The sequence below is a fragment of the Phaethon aethereus genome (assembly GCF_964289735.1).
Source record: "Phaethon aethereus genome assembly, chromosome: 5".
NCBI classification, from domain to species: domain Eukaryota; kingdom Metazoa; phylum Chordata; class Aves; order Phaethontiformes; family Phaethontidae; genus Phaethon; species Phaethon aethereus.
The window spans coordinates 38,947,922-38,969,328 of NC_138579.1; the positions used below are offsets into that span (position 1 = coordinate 38,947,922).

General features: G+C 41.6%; 1 protein-coding gene across 1 annotated transcript; it reads right to left on the reverse strand.

Annotated features, from left to right (window-relative positions):
* Window positions 1–1,520: 1,520 nt before the first annotated feature.
* Window positions 1,521–14,692, reverse strand: LOC309405543 (serine/arginine-rich splicing factor 5-like; the record flags this gene model as incomplete). The annotated part of the gene is made up of 7 exons (XM_082000333.1): window positions 1,521–1,812; window positions 2,751–2,861; window positions 3,816–3,889; window positions 7,782–7,854; window positions 10,123–10,209; window positions 10,980–11,050; window positions 14,567–14,692. 7 exons carry the CDS (start codon window positions 14,690–14,692, stop codon window positions 1,521–1,523), a joined length of 834 nt encoding a protein of 277 aa, XP_081856459.1.
* Between the last annotated feature and the right edge of the window lie 6,715 nt (window positions 14,693–21,407).

The following is a 21,407-nucleotide window of genomic DNA, read 5'->3' on the forward strand; positions in this document are numbered from 1 at the left end:
GTTGAACTGGTAGACAAGAAGACATCACACAAATCTGTCTGCAAGGACTGCAGAAAGACTACTTTTACCATCCATTCCAACAGCCAGTGATGGCCATGACAGTAAAATCCTATCCTGTCCTCCTATTAGTCAGCATCTGGTTACTTTTGTGTCATAGCTGGTTTCTAGTTTACATTTTGCTTGCTTCCACATGGGTACACCTTCAAATAAATTTCCTTGTGACCATGTTTGCAAGACTGTATGAAGTGAACAACAGCAACAGTAACATTACTAAACAAAACTACAAGGTAAGCCAGAAAAAGGTTTTATTTTATTAGGAATGGTACATTTAAACACACATAAGACTTTGGGATTAATTTACATATTTTTCCAAAAACGTTTCCCTTCTTTAACGATACAGAAGTTAAAAAAAATATCTAATTCCAAATGATAAGAACAAACAGTATTTGCAGTGGAAACTCCTATTAATTAAAACAACTGTGCATTCAGGAGATTTAAAGAAATTATCCTCTTTACGCTTTAACATGATTAACTTTTCCTGTCACAACTGACTACGCTTTTCCTGGGATTTTTTGCTGCTGTCATTACTAAAATAGCCTTCCTTTCCATCAAGACTATCGCTAGTCATACACACATTATTCAGTATCATAGTTTTGGGTATGAAAGCTATGTCACTTTTATAAACATCAAAACCATGGACATGCATATTGACATTTCTGTGCAGTTTTATGGAGTCACCTGTCAAATAAGGCCTCTACATACAATACCACATACTAGTGAATTACTGGAAAAATTAGTATAATGGATTCCCAATAATCCTGACATCTGGATGGTATGTCTCATTTTAACAGGAAATTCCAGCTTTCATTACTGGTTAGCATTGTATTGATTCACTATCCAACTGAGCAATATTCAACTGACCAATGTGTATTCCTGAAAGTTTGTTGCAAATTAAGCACATTATCAAGGTCATTTAAAGCTGGAACTTAAACAGCCTGTTAAGCCAAGCAACAGGGGAAAAAAGTGAACTCTAAACTAAATTCAGCTGGTCCATTCATTCTCACACAGAAAAGTAGCCACAGAACCTTAAAGGAATAAAATCTATACTTCCTGTTCTTGGATTTAATACCAAGGACAAAAGCTAACGTAGTATTTTGGAAGTCAAAGGCCTTGGAGGTGGAGGGGAAAGTGAGGGGCAAGAAGGAGAAAGCAGCGTATTGTCTCATCCCATTACCTCAGCATTATGTGTACATAATATATCTATGATAGAAATGTTTACTAATAGCAGGGGGAAAAAAAAATAAAAAAGATTTCCCACTCCAGACTTCACTGAGAGGAGAAAGCTGACAGCCCCTCCTCACAGAGATGGCCTATTTGATGACAGGCACTTTGGCAATGTAAGAGGAGGTTATTCTTTCATCATGTTAACTCTTCCCCTCCCAGTTCTCACGTATAATTTGTCTCAAGTCTCCAAGAAACTTGAATCAAATTAAATGCATTAATACATTTCTAAGAGCAGGTTAACTACGGCTATGAGCAGAGCTCGACCTAGAACGAGATTTTCTTTTAGAAGAAGAGGGAGATGGGGAAGAAGCTAGCAAGCTGGAGCGGTGGCTCTTCTGGGAGTAACTCTTTTTAGGTGTACGACTGCGAGAACGAGACCGGGATCGAGATCGGGACCGGGATCGAGATCGGGACCTGGACCTGGACCTTGATCTTGACCTGGACCTGGACCGACTGTCCGATCTGGAAGATCCTGTAGACCTGGACCTGCTGCGAGACCTTGAGTAACTCCTTGATCGAGATCTGCTTCTAGAGAAATACAATTAAGAGCTGTAGTCCCACCTCCTACTGAATTTAAAACACTCAAATTCTCAGCTACTTTGTATGCACAGCACATCCATCTGAATGCGCCACGCACAGCATTCAGTTATTTCAGAGTGCTGATAGATTTCTGTTATGCTCCATCACAACCGTATCTTCTTAGGCCAAGGCTAGCAGGAACTGTGTGAACAGAGTGCTAGCTTTGCAAAATACGAACTGCCTAGTCACCCTGCTCCTTGCTGGGAGAAGACAAACAAGTTTTTAGTCATTTATCAAGAGAAGCACAGGAATGAAAATTTGTAGCTGTGGTATTTATTCTCTCTAGAAACATCCATGTAAATTAGTTAGGGTTTCTTTCAAGATGCTAAAGAAGTCTCTAAAGGCATAGAAGACCAGTACACTTTAAGAGTTTAACACCTTCTCTAGTGGTGCGCCTCTTTTTTCATTACAATAAATGGATTTATTTTTGAAGGAGACAATGAAAGAGCTGCAGCTAACATGTTTTTTTAATGACTAACTGGCAGAACTGCTTTGGGAATAATGCAAGCAAGCTAACTGTTTTTCTTTTATTCTCATGAAAAAGTTGGCTTTCACAGCTATTTGAGAGACATTTCACAGGACTGTGAAGCAGCTTTCCATTAAATTAAAAGGCTTTTAATACCAAAATTCGTATTTTTTAAAAAGTTATTTCATTTAGATTTCAAGTTCTATCTTAAGAAAAAAAAATTTCCTCACTCTCATCCAAAGTTGTTCTATTTACCCTATTTTCAACAAGTTAGTTTTTATCTAAATCTGTTTACACTGCTAGAAAGTGGTTCTCTGCGGTGATATTTAGCATGGGGTCAAAGAATTAGATAATAGAACTTGGCATTGATACCACCCAAATCCATGCCCTCAGCAGAATTTTATCGGGTCAGGTGACATACCTATGCCTTCTGTGATCTTCAGTCAGTTTAATTCTCCGTCCATTCAGCTCAGTGCCGTCCAATTTTTCCAGTGCACTCTTCATATCACTGTAAGATGCAAATTCCACAACCCTGTAGATCATCAGGAAAAAAGAAAAAGTTTCAGAGAAACTGAAAAAACAAGAACAAGTTTGGGCCTTCTTCAATCTGTCAATTCACAGCTTGATGTTTTATCTTCTGAAAGCTAATTTTTAACTTGGTTAACAGGAAAATATGACACAAGCAGTCCTAGCCATCCATAGCTTTCACATCTTCTTAAACATTACCAGAACTCTCACCTGCAATGAGAAAATCCAGGAAGCTATGCAGAACTTCACCAGCTGAGGAAATTTATCTTTCAGTCCTCCACTAAATTGCATTCTAAAGCTGTCCAAGAAACAAAATAAGACTCTGCTGCCCTATTTAGATTTTTAACAGTGAATAGAAAAAAAAAATACTCTTTGTTTTTTGAATTTGTTTTCCCCTCTAAAAAAAGTCTAAGTTGCATTTGCTTGCAGTTGCCCTAGAGCACTGTTTTGCCAGCAGAAACACTCTATTCATACTTCCCTTTCCCCTGCTTTGTCGTGCAGGACCTTTGTAGTCTAAAGAATTAAGAATGGCAAACAGGCAGCTAGGTATTCCCTATGGAGATTGTTTATGTTCATTTCCCATGACTTTGACTGTTGAACCAGTGCAAAGCAGCCACAGACAGGAGGTATTTTAGCCTCAGGAGTCAGATCATAAATGATTATATATAAATAAGTTAAAGACAGCAGAACTCAACTGTTGAAAGGTATTCTCCCTTCCCTTTCTGCTTTGACACATTGTTTTCACGGTAGAGAGTAGAGACTGAGTTCAACACCACTTCTGAACTCCTACTTACTGACAGTTTGTTTGTATTTTGGTTGTTTCTTTTTTTTAAATTGCAGAAATTTCAGCATCTAAGCCACGCCATAGATTTATGTTTCGTTTCTTTTATATTACAAGGATAATCTTGCCTTTAACAGTTTCAGTTATCATACAGATTTAGACACAAAATGAACTTACCCTTCATTCCTGTTGTTTCTGTGTGCATCCACATAGGTGACCTCCCCTGCCTTCCTCATAACATCTTTCAAGTCCTGCAGCAAAAGTTAACATTTTAGCCTTAAACAGGGCACAAATGAGTCAGGTATCAGTAAGTAATACCCTCCTAAAACTTTCTCCGCTAAAACTGCTTGATGCTTTTGTATTTTTATATATATATATGAAACACATATAATTTAGAAAAAAGTTTCTGAAACAGCGTATGTAACAGCAGCTGCATATAGAAAGGATCCCTCATTTTTACAACTACAGTGAATAAATATTCCTTTTAAAATAACCCTGCATCCCCAAACCAGCTGTTAAGAAAACACAATGCAATACTTAAAAATACCAACATATGCACTGAAATCAAACTATAACAGAAAAAAAGCAACGTGGTATTAAATGCAAATTTACATGACTAATGCTCCAGTTAAATGACAATCCAATGTTTGTAGACAAATTAATTCTATATGCTCACCTCCCCCAACTTCACGGCAAAATTAAAAGCAAAGAAGTGTAATTATGATATAATTAATAATTTTACAAAGGGAAAAAAAAATCTCATATTTCACTTGAGTGTCTGTCACATTACAGTGTTAAGTCAGTAGAAACCCTTGTATTTAACTTAATAGAGGCTAAACACGCAGACACTGTAAAATTACTTGCTCAGCAACAGGATAAAGTACAAACAAATAATGTACAAGGTCACTAAAAAGCTAAACATTTGTATAAGTTAAAACAGCACTTTTACCAAACAGTATCTGGTATTTTATAATCCCAGACTACTTACCGCAACATGCCACAAGTGGCAGATGATATAAGAAGGTACCTTTAAGCAAAGAGTTGCTTGTCCAATACCTAGCTGGCCAAGAGGAACTCTCTTACATGAGAAAGGCAGAGTGATGGCTCATAGCAATATGCTTCCCGGAGGTACCAGAGGCCCTGAAAGCACTGGACATAGTCTCCAGAAGTGGCTAAAGAACCCGAGGATGATCTGTGCTAGCCAATCGAGATCAAACCCAGGCAAACCAAGATCTAGATCGCCAAAAAACAGGAGTGTCATAGGAACCAAAAGGAAAATTCAGAACAGGACAAACCCTAGAATTTCAGCCACTAGAAAACCCCCAAATCTTTGGTTCTTTTTCCTCCACACCAGAAAAATGAGGGTTAACAGAATCAAGGTGTTAGAAGAGGTTCAAAATGCACTTGGTTAGAAATATGCTTAAGGAACTAAAGACTACAAAACAAAAAGGCAAGCAAAATTTTAGAACATTTGCCACAGAATGTAACAAAGCTTAGTTTTATCTGATCTTTTAATTAAAATTCAAGTTTTATTTTTAAAACTTGCATATGCAAACTAGTAGATATTCTCCCTGTTTTACATGTGCTTAACAAAATGAAACTTTAACAGCAAATGAAAAATGGGCCCTATAGCACCATTAAAAGTAATACTTCAACCTCAGTATGTTTATCCCCATTTAGAGATGAAGAACAAAATTTTGGCTCTGCTCACGTCACAGACCAAGACTGGTAAAGCAAAAGGAAATTAGAAAATGTTAAGCTACATAATTATTTTATAATTCTATAACTTTAGGCTTTAAAATTGAAGTCCCCACACACTTGCCACACTATATGCTGAATCCTAGGGATCAGCATCATGAAATATCATTTGTAATAGTAACATCAACATGATTAAGATGCCAACATTATTGCTCAAAAACGAGAGTAAGTGCACATGTGTTATAAAAGTTCAACAGAATATTTGCTCTTATTAGGGGAGTGTTTTGAACTTACCTTTTTTTACAGGTAAGTGGAAATCAGTGGAACAGTAAAATTTTAGCCTAAGTTTACTGTTCTGATTCACCTTGAACAGCAAAAAGAATACCTTGTCATCCTTAGCAGCAGAGGAAAGCGAAGTGTAGGACAACCATAAATAGGAAAAATGCATACTAAAAATTACATCTTGATGTAACAGAGATCTACTTTTCCCAGCTGCTCGAAAATTCAGAGATACTGAAGAACTAATGAGAGTGGTTGGAAAGCTCTGAACATGCAGAAATTTATGTTTGCTAAAATAAGGAGAATTCTGACAGTTTGTCTACTATTTCGATATGAGATTATCTGTTAACAATACAGTCAACAATTTGAGGAAACTGATCTCAACACAAATTTTATTTGTAGTTTTGGTTGGGGTTTTTTGGGGGGGGGGGGGCGGGGGGGAAGTTGTTTGGTTTTGTTTGTTTTTTTAAATACCCCAACAAAGACAGCAGTTCTCAAAGCATGGGCATGTGCACACACCAAAGATGAAAAGATGAGCGTAAGTTTTAATGCAAGGTTCCATATCGATTGTGCTTGCTAGAAGTTCAGGGATTAGAGAGGAAGAATAATGATGCTACTGTTAATGTATTAGCTATTTTAATCCGTTGTATAAGTAGCATAGTTAAAAGAAGTTAAAAAAACTATAGTCAGTATCAAAGCAGTACAGATTCAAAACTAGTAAGGCTTGCATATGGATTTTAGCTTCAAACAATTTCTGTTTAGACAGGTACCAAGAAGTGAAGTCTTTTATGGTTAACTTATCATATATTTAAGAGAGTCATTAAAACATTTAATAAGAGTCCTAAAGATTCATCAGAGTAAAACCTGAATTGGGTGGGCTTCTAAAATGGTAAGCACACATAAAGCCATTATAAATATTTAGAAATGAGTTACAGAAATGTTAATCTTTTTTAAAGTTATGAATTTAACATGAAACAGCATTATAGGATTTACCCTTCCTAACACTCCATTCTAGCTTACTTCTCAGGTTCCTACTGTCATTTCCAAATACTGTGTTTCGTAACTATCTCTTAATATACCTAACTGCATAGCATACCCAGAAGACATTTAGATGAAATCCACTTTTCATCACATCAGCTCAGATGGTTTTTTTAGTTATTCAATAATTAACACAACTGTACAATTATGAACCCTTTGAACCTGTCATGCAGAAGATAAACCTAGTTCAGCCGTTTATCTGCATGGACTGTACCCAAGCTCTTATGAAACACATCAGCAGAGCTCCAGGCAAGCCAAACAGCCTCCTCATGCGGATTCAGCTGCAATATCAAGGGTTTGAACATTCAACATGTTCTACTGCATCTTTCAGTACACTAATTAAAGTCTCTTTATTCAAAGAGTATAAAGGTTAATGAACAAGACTAAACCCCACTATTCATTCACCTTTTTTAAGTAGTATTTGTTGCTATGCCCTTAAAAAGTAAACTTTCTATAGACTGTGTATGATGCAGAACACAACTAAAGGAATTGATTACATGATTATTCTGTTAAAATCCAGCAAAGTATTAGCAAAACATTAGCAAGAGGTGAGGGGAAAAAAAAAGGTGGTAAGAAATCTTCAAAAGACAATTACTGAACGTTTGGTTTGTTTTTTTTAAAAATATCTACACTAAGCGTACTTTACACAGTAGCTTTCTTAGGATTCCCTTTATTAATGATGTATTACCAGACTTCTCAACCATGCATCATGCCAAAAAAATATTTTGCAAAACATAAGAAAAGACTATTAAATTCTATTCAAAACAAAGGCATGCACGTCCAGGTGTAACAATACAAAAGGATGACATGGTTTGAATGGATGCTATGCTTCAATAATATAGAAACAACCTAGAGTCCTTGAAGTTTTATCAGTTGTTAAAACACAAGTAAGCGAGAATCAGTTCCCAACTACAAAATCTAGTTACAGAACAATTTGCACAGCTGTGAAACAAAGACTTCTTTAAGTGTCTGAATGCTAATTTTTAGCAATCAACTGAGGATTTTTTGCTTCTCTCTTTTATCAGGTTAAATATTTATGATGGCTTTATTAAGAAATTAGGCTGAGAACAGTCTACTTACAGGGTAGGAAAATAAGGTGTAAAAAAACAAGGCAAGATGTTAACTCACCTGCCAGCTGATACGGGATGAAAGGTTTTCAACTATGATCCTGTGTTCAGTACGAACAGGAGGTCCATACCGGCTAGAAGAGTTCAGAGGGGAAAAAAAAACAGGAAAAAGTCTCCGGTGTAAGGAATTTAGAACTTAAGAAATCTGATGTTTTCTATAGTTTGCTGAGAACTTTTAAGTACTTTCCTTGTTGCTGGACTGCAGATTTGATTCTCCCTAGTCAAGAATATACTTAATGTCCACTACAAGAAGAGAGCTGCTACAAGAGGATTCAAAAGGATTTTCATGAATAACTTTATACCAAGGCAGTCAATATAGCTGCCATTTTTTCTAGATACACTGAAATAAGTGCCTAATAAAATGAAAAAAATTAAAGAGAATTAGTTTAATTTTGGTATTTGACAGGCTTGGCTCACACATACAGTTTTGGAGGGTATTCATGTAAAGGAAAATTTACTTTTGGTTTAGTTGGTAGGATAAATTCTGCTTCATGTCAGGGAGATAGAAGGTACAATCTTAAAGGCATCTTAGTTCACGCTTCTAAATTCCAAATCACTTGTTAACCTATATTAGGCATTTTTGTGGATAGGAATGTTCTTATTTTAGTAAAATGAGAGCTAGATAACTGGCTGCCCTGAAATAACTGTGGCAGTTTACAGTTCCTGAATGAAAGCACATTTTTTTCACTTAACCAAAAATTAAAGACCCTCTAAAAAATGAAAATGTGGCTTCAAAATGTTGATACAGAAAAGAACAGTAAGACATCTGGAAAAAATACTGCCCTTGCAGGTCATTTCTGTTCCCAATCCTAATCATTCTGAATTCAAAGGGATCTAAGAACTACGGAAAAAGGTATGCCAGCCTTTTGATAAGTAAGGCAGTAGTCTCACAATGGCACTACTTTGTTTTATTACAAAAAGATTCAAGAATCAAGAACACTGACCTTAGAGAGAATTATTCTCATCCTCTCCTTCCATAGAAACATAATCCTAAATTGCGCACATTGATTTGTACACTGAAGCACAGGCAATTTCATTTCAGTGCATACCTCAAAGTGTCCCAATTTTTTTCAGAACATCCAGATCTTCCGGGCATTTAAACAGAGGTCCCAGAGTCCCAAAACTGGCAGGCTGAGTCTCATTTTTCCATTATTGCAAACCGCAGTCTCTTCCTGTCTGGCATCGGCAGTCTGACGTCATGAACATGACTACAACGTCAGATGCCCACGACCTTCAATCACACTTCCTACTTTAAAAGTCCACTTTTAGCCTGGACCTCGGACCAATTATACCGCATCAAGGTTACTGCCACTAAAGAAAAAATAATCTAATTAGCATACTTGCATATGCAAATTAGATGTTCCAGACACTGGTTTGTAACTGGCAGCAATTCTGACTTTGAAACAAACGCAGAGGTTTATGTCAGTTAAGTCCTCATTTTTCTTCTGAACTCTACTCTGCATAGGCCACGGATATAAATGTTTCTACAGAGTAAATTATTCCATACATATTTACCTCACACAGGTAGATATAAAGTAGAAAGATGTAATGCGTAGTTGTTTGGTGGAATACATGCAAATCTGCAGAACTTCCACAAACTCCACAGCAAGTTGGCGCAAGGTTCACCACTGGCTCAAATCACTGAAAGTGAACACCTCCACGAATACTGTACGTCCACTACAGGTATTCTAGACACGAGCTACGTCCTGTTTTTCAGATTCCATTGTTGGACAGAGGCTCTCCTTCAGCAAGGCACCTGCTCAGTCAGTAAACTTAGTCAACTGGTATTTAAACACTTCTGCACATGCTTGTATCTTCTGCCCTAGCACTGTTTCTCAAATACAGTTCCTTTTGTATGCTGTGCTGAAGTACACATTTTGATAAGCATATAACTGGAAATGTGAAAGCTTGGTTAGGCAGTAAATACCTTGAACTACTGCTCTACAGTTCTACTTAGCCTGTAAGCTCAGTTTAATGACAAAAGCCTCAACAGAGCAGCTCTGGCATTTTTCTTGATGTACTGTTAAAAACAGCCAATCCAACTGCAACATTACTCCTTCACATCGTTTATACAACAGTAGGAAGCATGACCAATGAGTGCCTACAACAGGTTTGTGAACCTCTGCAAGCCACTTAAACTGTTTTGAAATCCACATTCTCCTCAGCCAGAGGAGATAAATAATAGTAATGGACCTCCAAGGTTTGAGAACATAAAACTTTTTTCATGAAGCTAGACAAGGAAACAGAGCTAGATCCCTAACTCCAACCACAAGAAGAAAACAGTATTTCAGTACAGTTCTTCAGTTACTCTGTTTGTAGGAAACAGAGTCCAGACCACCTACCTAGATCCACTCTGCGACTGGTAATAACTGAACCGTTGTGGGAATCTGCCCCTTCCTCTTCGGGCTCGAGCATGCTCAATTGTAACCCTTATGATAGGAACAAAACAAAACAAACAAAAGATAAAACACAAACTTTAAGTATTTGACACTGACTTAAATCTTTCGCAACTGGAAGCACATGTGCACAAACAAGAACTATCTTGCCCTTGCAAGCAATGATTTATAACACAGTCACTGGCATTTCTTAAAGAGCCAGAGCAGTGGTATTCTCTTGTCTCATTCATCTCCCTCAGATTTTCATGAAAATTGTCATGGGTCTGTAATTCAGATTGAAACAATTAAATTTACTCAACCAGAGCCCAAGCGTAATCACAGAGGGAAAAAGAGTACCAAAATAAGTAACAACAACCTCATGACCTAAACCCAACTTCCACAATCAAAATAAAAATTACTGCAACATACAATGACTATAGCCCACATTGTTGCAAACTGAAGGGCAACGCTCTAAATGATGAGAAGCTATCAATTTATTTTCTGAAGTCAACAGACAAATAACAAATAGGTAAGTTCACTTCATTTTTACTAATATTTCTAGTGACAAGACCTTGAGTTAGCTTTGAAGAACTAAGTTGCAAGTGGAGTGTAAGTCATCCCTGCTCCAAACCACCCCTCCTCCTGTCCCAAACTACCTTTGCCTCGTACAAGACTGTAGCCAGGATCCCAAGAATCTAAAGTTATGGAAGGTGTATCCCACCACAGAGCCACAAGAAATGGCTGTCGGAGCACAAGCTAACGCACTGTATTTGTATGCAAAGCACTTCTGCTGTTCTTAAGGGAAATTACGGCATCAAGTTTACCTTTCATCACACAACTCTTTACCATTTAGTTCATAAATTGCATCATCAGCATCCCTGTGGTCTTCGAATTCCTAGAAACAAAATGGGAATAAAAAGTATTTTCCCTCATAGCATATTCAAATGCTAGAATACATGTCATCTTTACGAATTTTACATTTGTGAAGCACGTATCAGCCAGAACTTTGAACAAGAAAGTGGATTCCTAGTACATTTATGACTGAAGAGCCAGTATGTTTCCATTCATGACCATTTCTTCTCCCTGCACCGCGCCAACTCCTTTTGCCTCCCTCAGTTGTTTCAGTGTAGCTATTTGCAGGACCTATATAAAATAAATTGACTGGTTTATTACAAAAGTATCTAAAATACTTTTCGGGAGAGAGGTGGGGGGCATTACTTCAAGGCATGCAGTTTAAAACACAGCCCTACATACAGGGAAATACTATATAACAGCACTTGCTGATCAACTGCAACCAAAAGTAGAAGAGCTGTGCGCTCCCAAAACCCTCTTAAAGAGTTCTGGGGCTGATTCAGTTCTTACTGAATTGGCAAAGAAAGAGAAAGAAAAGCCCTTCTGATTTTTTTCCTGAGCAAATTCAGCTCACTAGTCGGGGGAAAAAAGATGCCCATGTAGGAAGAGTAAGAAACATAAGCCTCTCTTCAGCACTGGCCACCTGTGGGTCTGGATCAGCTATAATATGCAATTCCATATACTGCTGCAACGGAATCTGTCGCTTCGCTTTTGGCAGCAATGCTGCTTTAGTCAGCGTGAGTAGCCTCTGCCCACTATCCAGCCCACTGGTTCTTGGCAAAGCTGTTTGTGCAGCTCTGGAGGAAACTAGGTCAAGAAACCTATCCAGATGAAAAACAGCACACTTTGTGCAGGAGGTGGGGTGAAAAAGACAGTGTTATTTTTCAACTAGATCAGCCCCCCAGGTAGGTTCATTATGTGGCTGAACAACTGTGGTAACACCATGTGAGGCAAGGGGAGAAAGGAAAGAAAACAAGCAGTGAAAACAAGCAACTGGGTAGGGACAGCTCGAACCAACAGCGTGGATGGAATAAAAATAATTGTGGAACTGTAGCTTGAGAGCAACAAACAACAGAGAAGAAGCTTCTCAAGTTGAAGAAAGCATTTGCGTAACTATAAACAGCTTTTCAGAAGCAACACTGTCTTAAGCAATCTTCCCCCTTCTGCACTGAAATCTGTTTCACTACCAAGTGAAACATCACACATCCTTGCATGATGATGCAAAGATTATCTTGAGAAAATTCATTTAGTCCCAGCATTTAAGAATATCAATAGTTAGCACCTACAACTCCCATGATTTCAGCTAGTTTCTAACAAACGGAATGTCTGCAAGTCTATCTAGCTTTACATACCAGCTTTATGATATGAAGTTTGAAAACATTCTGCACCGAAATCTACAGAATTTAAGTAAATTGAATCACTTTCAAAGATCAAGCACAATGAAACATGCTTTTAAACACTACAATGGTGTTCAATCAGAATCACTCGGTTTTGTAAGAGGTTTTATAAATACAGATTTTAAATAACCAAAACCAAAGATGAACTGACAGCCCATTACAACAGAGGTACTTCAAAGGATAATATTATTCAATGTATTTACAAATGATCAGGATGACAGGACTGAGTGCACCCTCACCAATTTTGTGGCTGACACCAAAGTGGGAGGAGAAATATCACCAGAAGGCACAACCCCCACACAGGGAGACCTTGATAGGCTGAAAGATTAGGCCAACAAGAATCACACGTTTTAACAAAAGATAAATGTGAAGTCCTGCACCTGGGATAGAATAATCCCAAGCAGCAGAACAGGCTGGGGTCTCAGCGGCTGGAGTGTAACCTGCTGAAAACGACATGGAAATCCTGTGGAGAGTCAATTACACCCAAGTCAGCAGCATGGCCTTGCTGCAATGAAAGCAAACTGCATCCTGGGCTGCATCTCTAAGAATACAGCCAGCAGACCAAGGGATGTGATTATTCCAGCCTACCTGGCATTTGTTGTTCCTACCTGGAACACTGTGTCCAGTTTTCGTCACTCCAGCTCAAGGAAGACATTGAAAAATTCAAGTGGGACCAGCAGAGGGGGAGAGAACAAAGTTCTCAAAGAGTTGGAGAACAAAGAAAGGTAGAGTGAGACACATTTGTTCAGGCTGAAGAAGAGGCGGCTCAAAAGGGATCTAGTCAAGAGTCTTCTAATATCTAAAAACACAGAGATGATGGAAGTGCTTTCCTCGTGGGTGCGCAATGACAGGATGACAGGCAAAGCGGGGGAAAGTTTTGTTCAGATGTAAGAAAAAAATTCTTCATCAAGACAACAATTAAATTTTGTAGACAGAGGTAAAGGACAATTATTCAAGCTCATTCATGTGCTTTGAAAAGAAAATGCTTCTGCCTAGGAACTGGAGAAGAGAGGAAGGAGGGTTGGCTGACTCATGTACAGGAGTTGAACAGAAGTTGTTCCTGAATGAGTCAACAGCCCTGCCCAAGAAAAGAGGAATGCTCAGCGAAAGGCGATTGAGAAACAGCAGCAATTGGAAAGGATGCACTAAATAAACTCAGGCTCACATCTAAATCAGCCATTTACCTCCAGACTTTAAGAGGCAGGTATTTACCTACTGGCAGACAACAAGAAGTAGCTCTTGTAGCAGTATTGCAGGGCAATCAGGAACTGGCACATGTAGGAGTCAAGAAGTAATACTTGCATGAAACTAAAGTAGGTAAAGCCTGTTTTTTTGTTCTTTTCCCATAGCTTCACCCAAGGGGTTGATTTTGGCAGAACAAATGGCATGTAAGCCTGCCACAGTGCGAGGGCAGTATCAGACTTTCCAGTCTGAAGTCAGTGCTGCAGAATGGCTAATTCTCAGGAGATAGTAGTTAAGAAGCAGGCTGATCCTGAGTCAACTTGCGAAGCTGTAAAGCTGTAAAAATCTGGACAACAGTTCAGGAGCATAGAGCTCTAGAAAGCAGTGGTTAGAAACTAAGATCCCACGAACTGTGTATCTCATTTAATAGTCTGACAGACACATATGCCCTGTGAACATATATTGATGGTGAATATGCCTAACTTCAGCTCCACAAAAGTTAAAAGCTGTGCTGCTTAAATCCAACAGCAAGCACCTATTACACCTGTTGTCTTAGCCTACTACTTTGCTTTTAGGCCATTATTTAGAGATATGACCAAGCAGACTAGAAAGAGTGACAGAGGAACATGAGTGACTCTGTATAAACTTTTCTCCAGGTCAAGACTTTGTCAAGTTTTGTAATGCCGGAACAGGACATTTATACTGTCTTCAGAAACATGGAATAAAATTGAAATCCATGGAAGACTATGATCAGACAATGCATTTAATGCAGCTAGAATATTAACAAGATTTTGAGCAAAACCTGGCCAAACCCAGGTAAAACTGTAATGCCAGTATACTTTTCAGACTGCTTTTCAGATGTTAGTATTTTCCATTTCCCATTTGAACTATTATTCTCTTAAGCACCTTCCCTTCCTTGACATCAACCTAGCAAGGCTAGAACCTGCAAGCAAGAGAAAGGAAGATAAGGTATTACTTACCACAAATCCAAATCCATTTTTCAGATGGATTTCTCGTATGCGTCCATATCCTTTGAAGAATTTCTCCACATCCCGTTCCCGAGCGCGTGAGCTTAAGTGTCCAACGAAGACACGGCAGCCACTCATCTTAAGGTTGATGCTAGGAAAGAACACAGCACTGTTTATCAGATTAACCAACTTAAAATAGGGTGATTAAGATCACTTTTACATCTCAGAAATCTTGGTTAAATAGGATTTGATTTTGTTGTCCTCCAGGTATATATGTTAAAACCCCAATTCTCTACAGCCAGAGAAGTGAGAAAATCCTGTCTTACTGCCTTCTAGCAGAACCTACACAGAACTCCCAGTTTTGTCCTTTTTACTCATATAACTTAAAGACTTCTTGTATCTGAAATAACGTTTTTGCTTGTTGCTAGACCAATAAGGCTTTTGTACCACACAGCATGAAAAAAACACCAGTCTGTAAGCTCCAAGATGAATCTACTGGGCTAACAGCAGTTAAAAAAAAAAAAAAGAAAAGAAAAGAAAAGAAAAAAGAACAAAACTGTTATGCTAATCAACAGAATAACAACATAAAACATTCTCAAACTTTTGCTTTCACCTGAAAGGATGATTGCAATAAAAGTTATATTAGCATCCAACAGGTAAATGGTAGCCATCAGATTATTTCTATCTGGACTAGCCATAAAATAACTTATTTTAACAGTCTGTCAAGTCATGAAGAAACATTTTGTTATGATGATATTTGAACAATGGCAGAAACAAAGGCTCTTCTGGATGTTCAGATTTCCAAAACTATCTACTGATCCGGGATATATAATTTGAGACATTTTATGGAAGGTCCATTGTTTACCTTGAGAATGTCACTTTTTCAGTTTATGTGATTTAGAAATTTTTAAGTTCTTGTGGCTGGAAAATATTAATTATTTGTCTCAGTGAGCTTGCTGTCACACAAAAAGCAAAGAATCCAAGCCCTTAGGACTGGAAATACAATGTCATCTTATATTACAATACTGGGCTGTAAAGCAGCCATCAAGTAAACAGGCAACATATCACATTAGTTGTGAAAGTAGTTCACAGAATCACAGAATCACTAGGTTGGAAAGGACCTTCAAGATCATCAAGTCCAACCATTAATCCAGCACCACCATGTCCCCTAAACCATGTCCCGAAGTGCCACATCCACACGTTTTTTGAACACTTCCAGAGATGGCGACTCCACCATCTCCCTGGGCAGCCTGTTCCAATGCCTGACCACTCTCTCGGTGAAGAAATTTTTCCTAATATCCAATCTAAACCTCCCCTGGCACAACTTGAGGCCATTTCCTCTTGTCCTATCGCTAGTTACTTGGGAGAAGAGGCCAACACCCTTGTCGCCACAACCCCCTTTTAGGTAGTTGTAGAGAGCAATAAGGTCTCCCCTCAGCCTCCTCTTCTCCAGACTAAACAACCCCAGTTCCCTCAGCCGCTCCTCATAAGACCCCTCACCAGCTTTGTTGCCCTTCTCTGGACACGCTCCAGCACCTCAACATCCTTCTTGTAGTGAGGGGCCCAAAACTGAACGCAGTATTCAAGCTGCGGCCTCACCAGTGCCGAGTACAGGGGCATGATCACTTCCCTACTCCTGCTGGCCACACTAGCGCTGATACAGGCCAGAACACTGTTGGCCGCCTTGGCCACCTGGGCACACTGCCAGCTCATGTTCAGCCGGCTGTCAACCAGCACCCCCAGGTCCCTTTCCACCGGGCAGCTCTCTAGCCACTTCTCCCCAAGCCTGTAGCGTTGCATGGGGTTGTTGTGACCCAAGTGCAGGACCCTGCACTTGGCCTTACTAAACCTCATACGGTTGACCTCTGCCCATCGATCCAGCCTGTCCAGATCCCTCTGCAGAGCCCTCCTACCCTCCAGCAGATCAACACTCCCACCCAGCTTGGTGTCATCTGCAAACTTACTGAGGGAGCACTCAATCCCCTCATCCAGATCATCTATAAAGATATTGAACAAGACCGGCCCCAGAACCGAGCCCTGGGGAACATCGCTTGTGACCGGCCGCCAGTCGGATTTAATGCCATTCACCACAACTCTCTGGGCTCGGCCGTCCAGCCAGTTCCTCACCCAGCAAAGAGTAAACCTGTCTAAGCCACGAGTCGCCAGTTTCTATAGGAGAATGATGTGGGAGACACTGTCAAAGGCTTTACTAAAGTCCAGGTAGGCAACATCCACAGCCTTTCCTTCATCCACTAGGCGGGTCAAGACAATTTGGATGCAGTATTTTGAACTAGTGTGATTTACTTTCTGTGTTAACGCCCATTAGGTTTCTACTGATTAGCTTCTTTACTCTGGATCACTGTGCCATCAGAAAAGTGCCAGAACTTCGGAAGACTGGGTATAGGGCTTCTTATGGAGCGAGGGGTAGAAGTGTGACAGCACTTACTTAGATGAGCCTAAACAGTCCCGGAACCACGACCTGAGCTGACAGTCATTTAATCACTTCCAAGTGAAAAGTTGCATGCTTCCCCTACAAGAGCCTATGCCACCCTTTGTAACCATTCCCTCCTTTGTGCTCACACTTGCATTTCTATGCCCACATGGAAATCCAGCTCGGAGGACTGATTCAGCTCCCCCGCAGAGTTGCTAGTCTTTCTCCAGACTGTTTCCCTGATGCACCCTTACCACACAAACACTGGCAAGGCCAGCAGTGGGTATTAAGGGAAAGATAGGCTTTTGCAGAGGAAGGACAGACTTACATAACTATTTGGTTTAAAACACGGTAAGAACAGTAACTCTGGCAACAGCATGCATTTTGGGAACAACATAGATCTGACAGATTAAAACGACTGCATAATTGCTGTTCAATACTTTTAGTTCTTAGTTCTAGAAAAACAAGGTAGGGAGAAGAATGACAGAACGAAATGAACATTGGGTGGATGGAACCGATTGCCTGAGAAACTCTCAGATACTGCATAAGACGTGCAAACTATCTGTCCCTGCATCATCTACTCAAACATCAGGGAGCACAATGGATTTGAGATCTGTATCGACACCTGCAAGTCGCAGAGCTTCACGCGTTGTTCCTCGCAAACGCGGTGGCATTGTGCTCACAAGATACCACATATCGGCGGAAAAGCGCTCAGGCAGCGTGGGCCCGCAGCGAAAGGCCATCTGCTCGTTCGTCTTTTTGAGAAGTCGGGACGGGACAGGGCTGCGCTAGACCCACCGCCTCCCCAAGGCAGGAGGACCCTCTCCTTGGGTTTCCCGTCAGCGAGGCGTAGGCCCACCCAGTGGCGATCGTCCCTCCGGCTCTTCGCGGCAGACACGAGAGCTTTACACTCACCTTCAAGCCCCGACGTCTCCCAGCCATCCCTCCGAGCAAAACAGCCGAGATCAGCCCCCCCATCCGCAAAGCCGCGGGGCACCGATGAAGTGCGGCGTCCTCCGCGGCCTGCTGCCGTCGCGCCTCCATTACCCAACCGCCAGCGGCCTCCCGCCGAGCGCCTCGGCGAGCGGCGCTGCGCGGCGCCGGCGAGGCGTCCGAGGGCAGCCTCCTTCCCCTCGGCCCGGCGCCGCCGCAAGAAAAGGCCGGGCCCGTCCCCGCCCCGCAGCAGGGCCCGGCCGCAAGCAGCCTGCTCGCAACTCGACGTCCGAACCTCCCCAGGCCCTCCCTCCGCCGAGCGAGCCAAGGAGGGGCAGCCGCTCACCGTCGCCGAGCGCTGAGTCCTGCGGGCCGTGAGAAAACCGCTCTTCCCGGCCGCGGCGGCAATGGCTGCCTTGTTCCTACGAGAGACCAACACCGCCGCGCGCCCCCAACGGATGCTGCGCAACCGCCAACGCCCGACTCCAACTCCCGGCGTGCCGCGCGGCGGCCCCAGACCGCGCCCCGCTTCCGGGCTGGCCCCGTTGCACACTGGGAGATGTAGGCGATGGGACAGGCTAGGCGGCGCTGCGCGCCGGGCCCCGCAGCCGTTCGGCTCAGGCAGTTTGTTTGAACAGGGGTGGCGCGGAGTTTTGTGGGATGAAGGTTCCCGAGGGGGGGCGGCTTCTGGGAGGGGTGCAGCGGGCGGGGCAGCCTGCGGCCCTGTCAGGGCGAACTGTGAGGCTGGGGCATTTAGTGCCGGGAGAGGCCGAGGCGGCTCCTGCCATGACCATGACCAGGCCCAAGCCCGGGCCCAGGCTCAGGCCCAGGTTGTGGGGTGGGAACGCGCTGGGTGCAGTGGAACACCGTGAACTACATCACACTCCTTTCTCGATGAAGCAATGTGTACCTACGTGTCCTTACCAACCTGCTGCCATTGTAGCCCATGCTGAAGTGCCTGTGACTCTTGACCAAGACATGGCAAAAAAAGATGGGTATCTGCGCTGGTTAACAAGTGGAGGAGCAAAGGTACACGTCCGAAGAGTTCACCCAAAATGTTACACATCAGCCCAGCGACTACAGTTCTGCCAGCGAGTGTTGGCTGTGGCCAGCCCCTAAACCACCACCGTTTTCTCTTCAGTACGCAGAATTACACTGCTTTGGATAAAACTGCAATAGTGTTACTGTCGCTGACACCAGGGGGAAACCTCGGGTGGGGAAAAGTAGCTAGTGAAGATACAGGCTTGGACGGAGCTGCTACGCAGAAGCAGTTTTCCTATGCATATACAGGCAGCACACTACTTTTCTGGTTTATCAATGTCTGAGATTTACTCACTTTACGGAATTCTTACAATGTAATTCATGGCAGTTCACAACATGATGATCAAGATGAAAATTGTTGCCTGTTTCTTCAGTATAGCATACATAGCTTGTTGAATTATCATTCTCCACACACTTAAAATATAGCTAGTTTGTTTTGCCCATTTTTCCCTTTCTCTGATAGCATCAGGTATGAATTTCCTGATTTAACTTGGAGTAAATAAGTTACATTTATGACATTGTACCTTAGATTCTGGAGTAATTCAAATTTATTGCCCTCTAATTATTATTCTTTAGGGCAGAGATAACCTATACGTTCAACATCCATAATAGACAGAATCATTTATGTTGGAAGGGACTCCTTGAGATCATCTGGTCCAACACCCCAAGGTTGCCCAGGACCATGTCCAGTCAGCTTTTTAATATCTCCACAGATGGAGGCTCTGCAACCTCTCTAGACATCCTGATCCAGTGTTTGACCACCCTTACAGTAAAGAAGTATTTTCTTGTGTTCAGATGAAATTTCATGGGTTTTAATTGTCAGTGGATGCTACTGAGAAGAGTGTGGCTCCCTCCTCTTTATTCCCTCCCATCAAGTATTTATACACATTTAGCCTTCTCCAGCTGAACAGTCCCAGCTCTCTCAGCCTCTCCTTATATGAGAGATGCTCCAGCCCCGCAGTCATCTTTCTTTGTGGCCCTGTGCTGGACCAGTAAGTCCATACCTCTTTTTGTGCTGGGGAGCCCAGCAGAGGACACAGTGCTCCAGGTGTGGCCTCACCAGTGATGAGCAGGGAGGAAGGATCACCTCCTTTGACCTTCCATCAATGCTCTGCCTAACGCAGCCCAGGATGCTGTTGGCTTTTGCTGCAAGGAAAGTGATGTGAACTCTTTTTGGTAAGAAAATGGAGCAATGTGGCATCTTAACAAAGCTAACTGTGGTTAGAAAAGAAAAAGTGGATAGCTGTAACGGTGGCAAATGTGTCTTACAACTTTGAATACTATGTTCAGTAGTAAGGCTGTTTTACTGTATTTGGTAAGACTGTTCAGGACACTCAAAATGGCATCCCTGTGACTCTTTCTATGCAAATTCTGCTTAGGTAGCAGAGCTGGACAATTATGGGAGTAGCACCACAGTCTCTGTGCACCTGTGTGCTTGAATTGCTGCGTAAGAAGCTCAGAAGCAGAAAAAAGCTCCTTAGGTGGCAGTCTTGGAATGGTATGGGAGGATTAGGGGTTTGAGTTACTGGCAACGATGAAGATAAGTCATGCCGGAAGCCCAGTTAAAGCTTTTTCGGTTTTATCCTGCATCTCTGCAGCCTCTGGATCGTGTCAGTGGGGAATAATGAGGTTGTGTGTCTGGAACGCAGCTCTGGCTGCTCTGGCGGTGCCTGAGCCGGGCTAGAATCCCACTTTCCCTTTCTTGGTTGTGGACACTCTGCACGGGTGGTAAAAGGCATGAAATATGTCATTAGAAGAATCTGCAGCGTTGCCTCTAGTGTGTGGGTAGTGTTTCTGGAAGCTATCATGTGCAAAATCAACTTTCGTAACAGCTGTATTTTAGTTTCCTTGTTATTTTGGTTGCACAAAAAGATTGGTCTCTCAGAAGACCATCTGAAAGCCCACTGGGAACTATTAGCATCCTGACTGCACACCTACAAATGTAAACAAACACTCAGCTGGAATCAGGATACTTAAAAAACACAATCTGTTTATTGCTGGGCTAAATGAACCACGTTCGTTCTTCCCCGAAGAAGACATTTTATTTCCTCTCTGGCAGAAAGCAGGATGCTGTGGTTCAGTACCACAGATTATGCCCAGTTCAAGTAAGAAGTAGCAGAAGAGAAATTCTTCATTAACATGATGGTGGTGGTGTTTGAATGTGCTTAATAATAAAGAAGATATAAAAACCTGTCTCAACTCTGCAGTTTAAAGTAGGGCTTGGTCTTAGGCAATTCTATACAATGAAAGCCACAGGGTTAATACAAAAAGCAACGACAGCAATTAAGGAACCAGGGGGAACGTCTGGGAAAAGGTTTGAAATAGTTGTAGGATGACTGCGGCACTTAGCCTGGAATGTGACAGAGCTGGGATCAGTTTTCTGCTCTGCCACAGACCTCCCCGAGGACCACAGGCAAATCGCTTCTGGCTGGAGAAAATAACCACTCA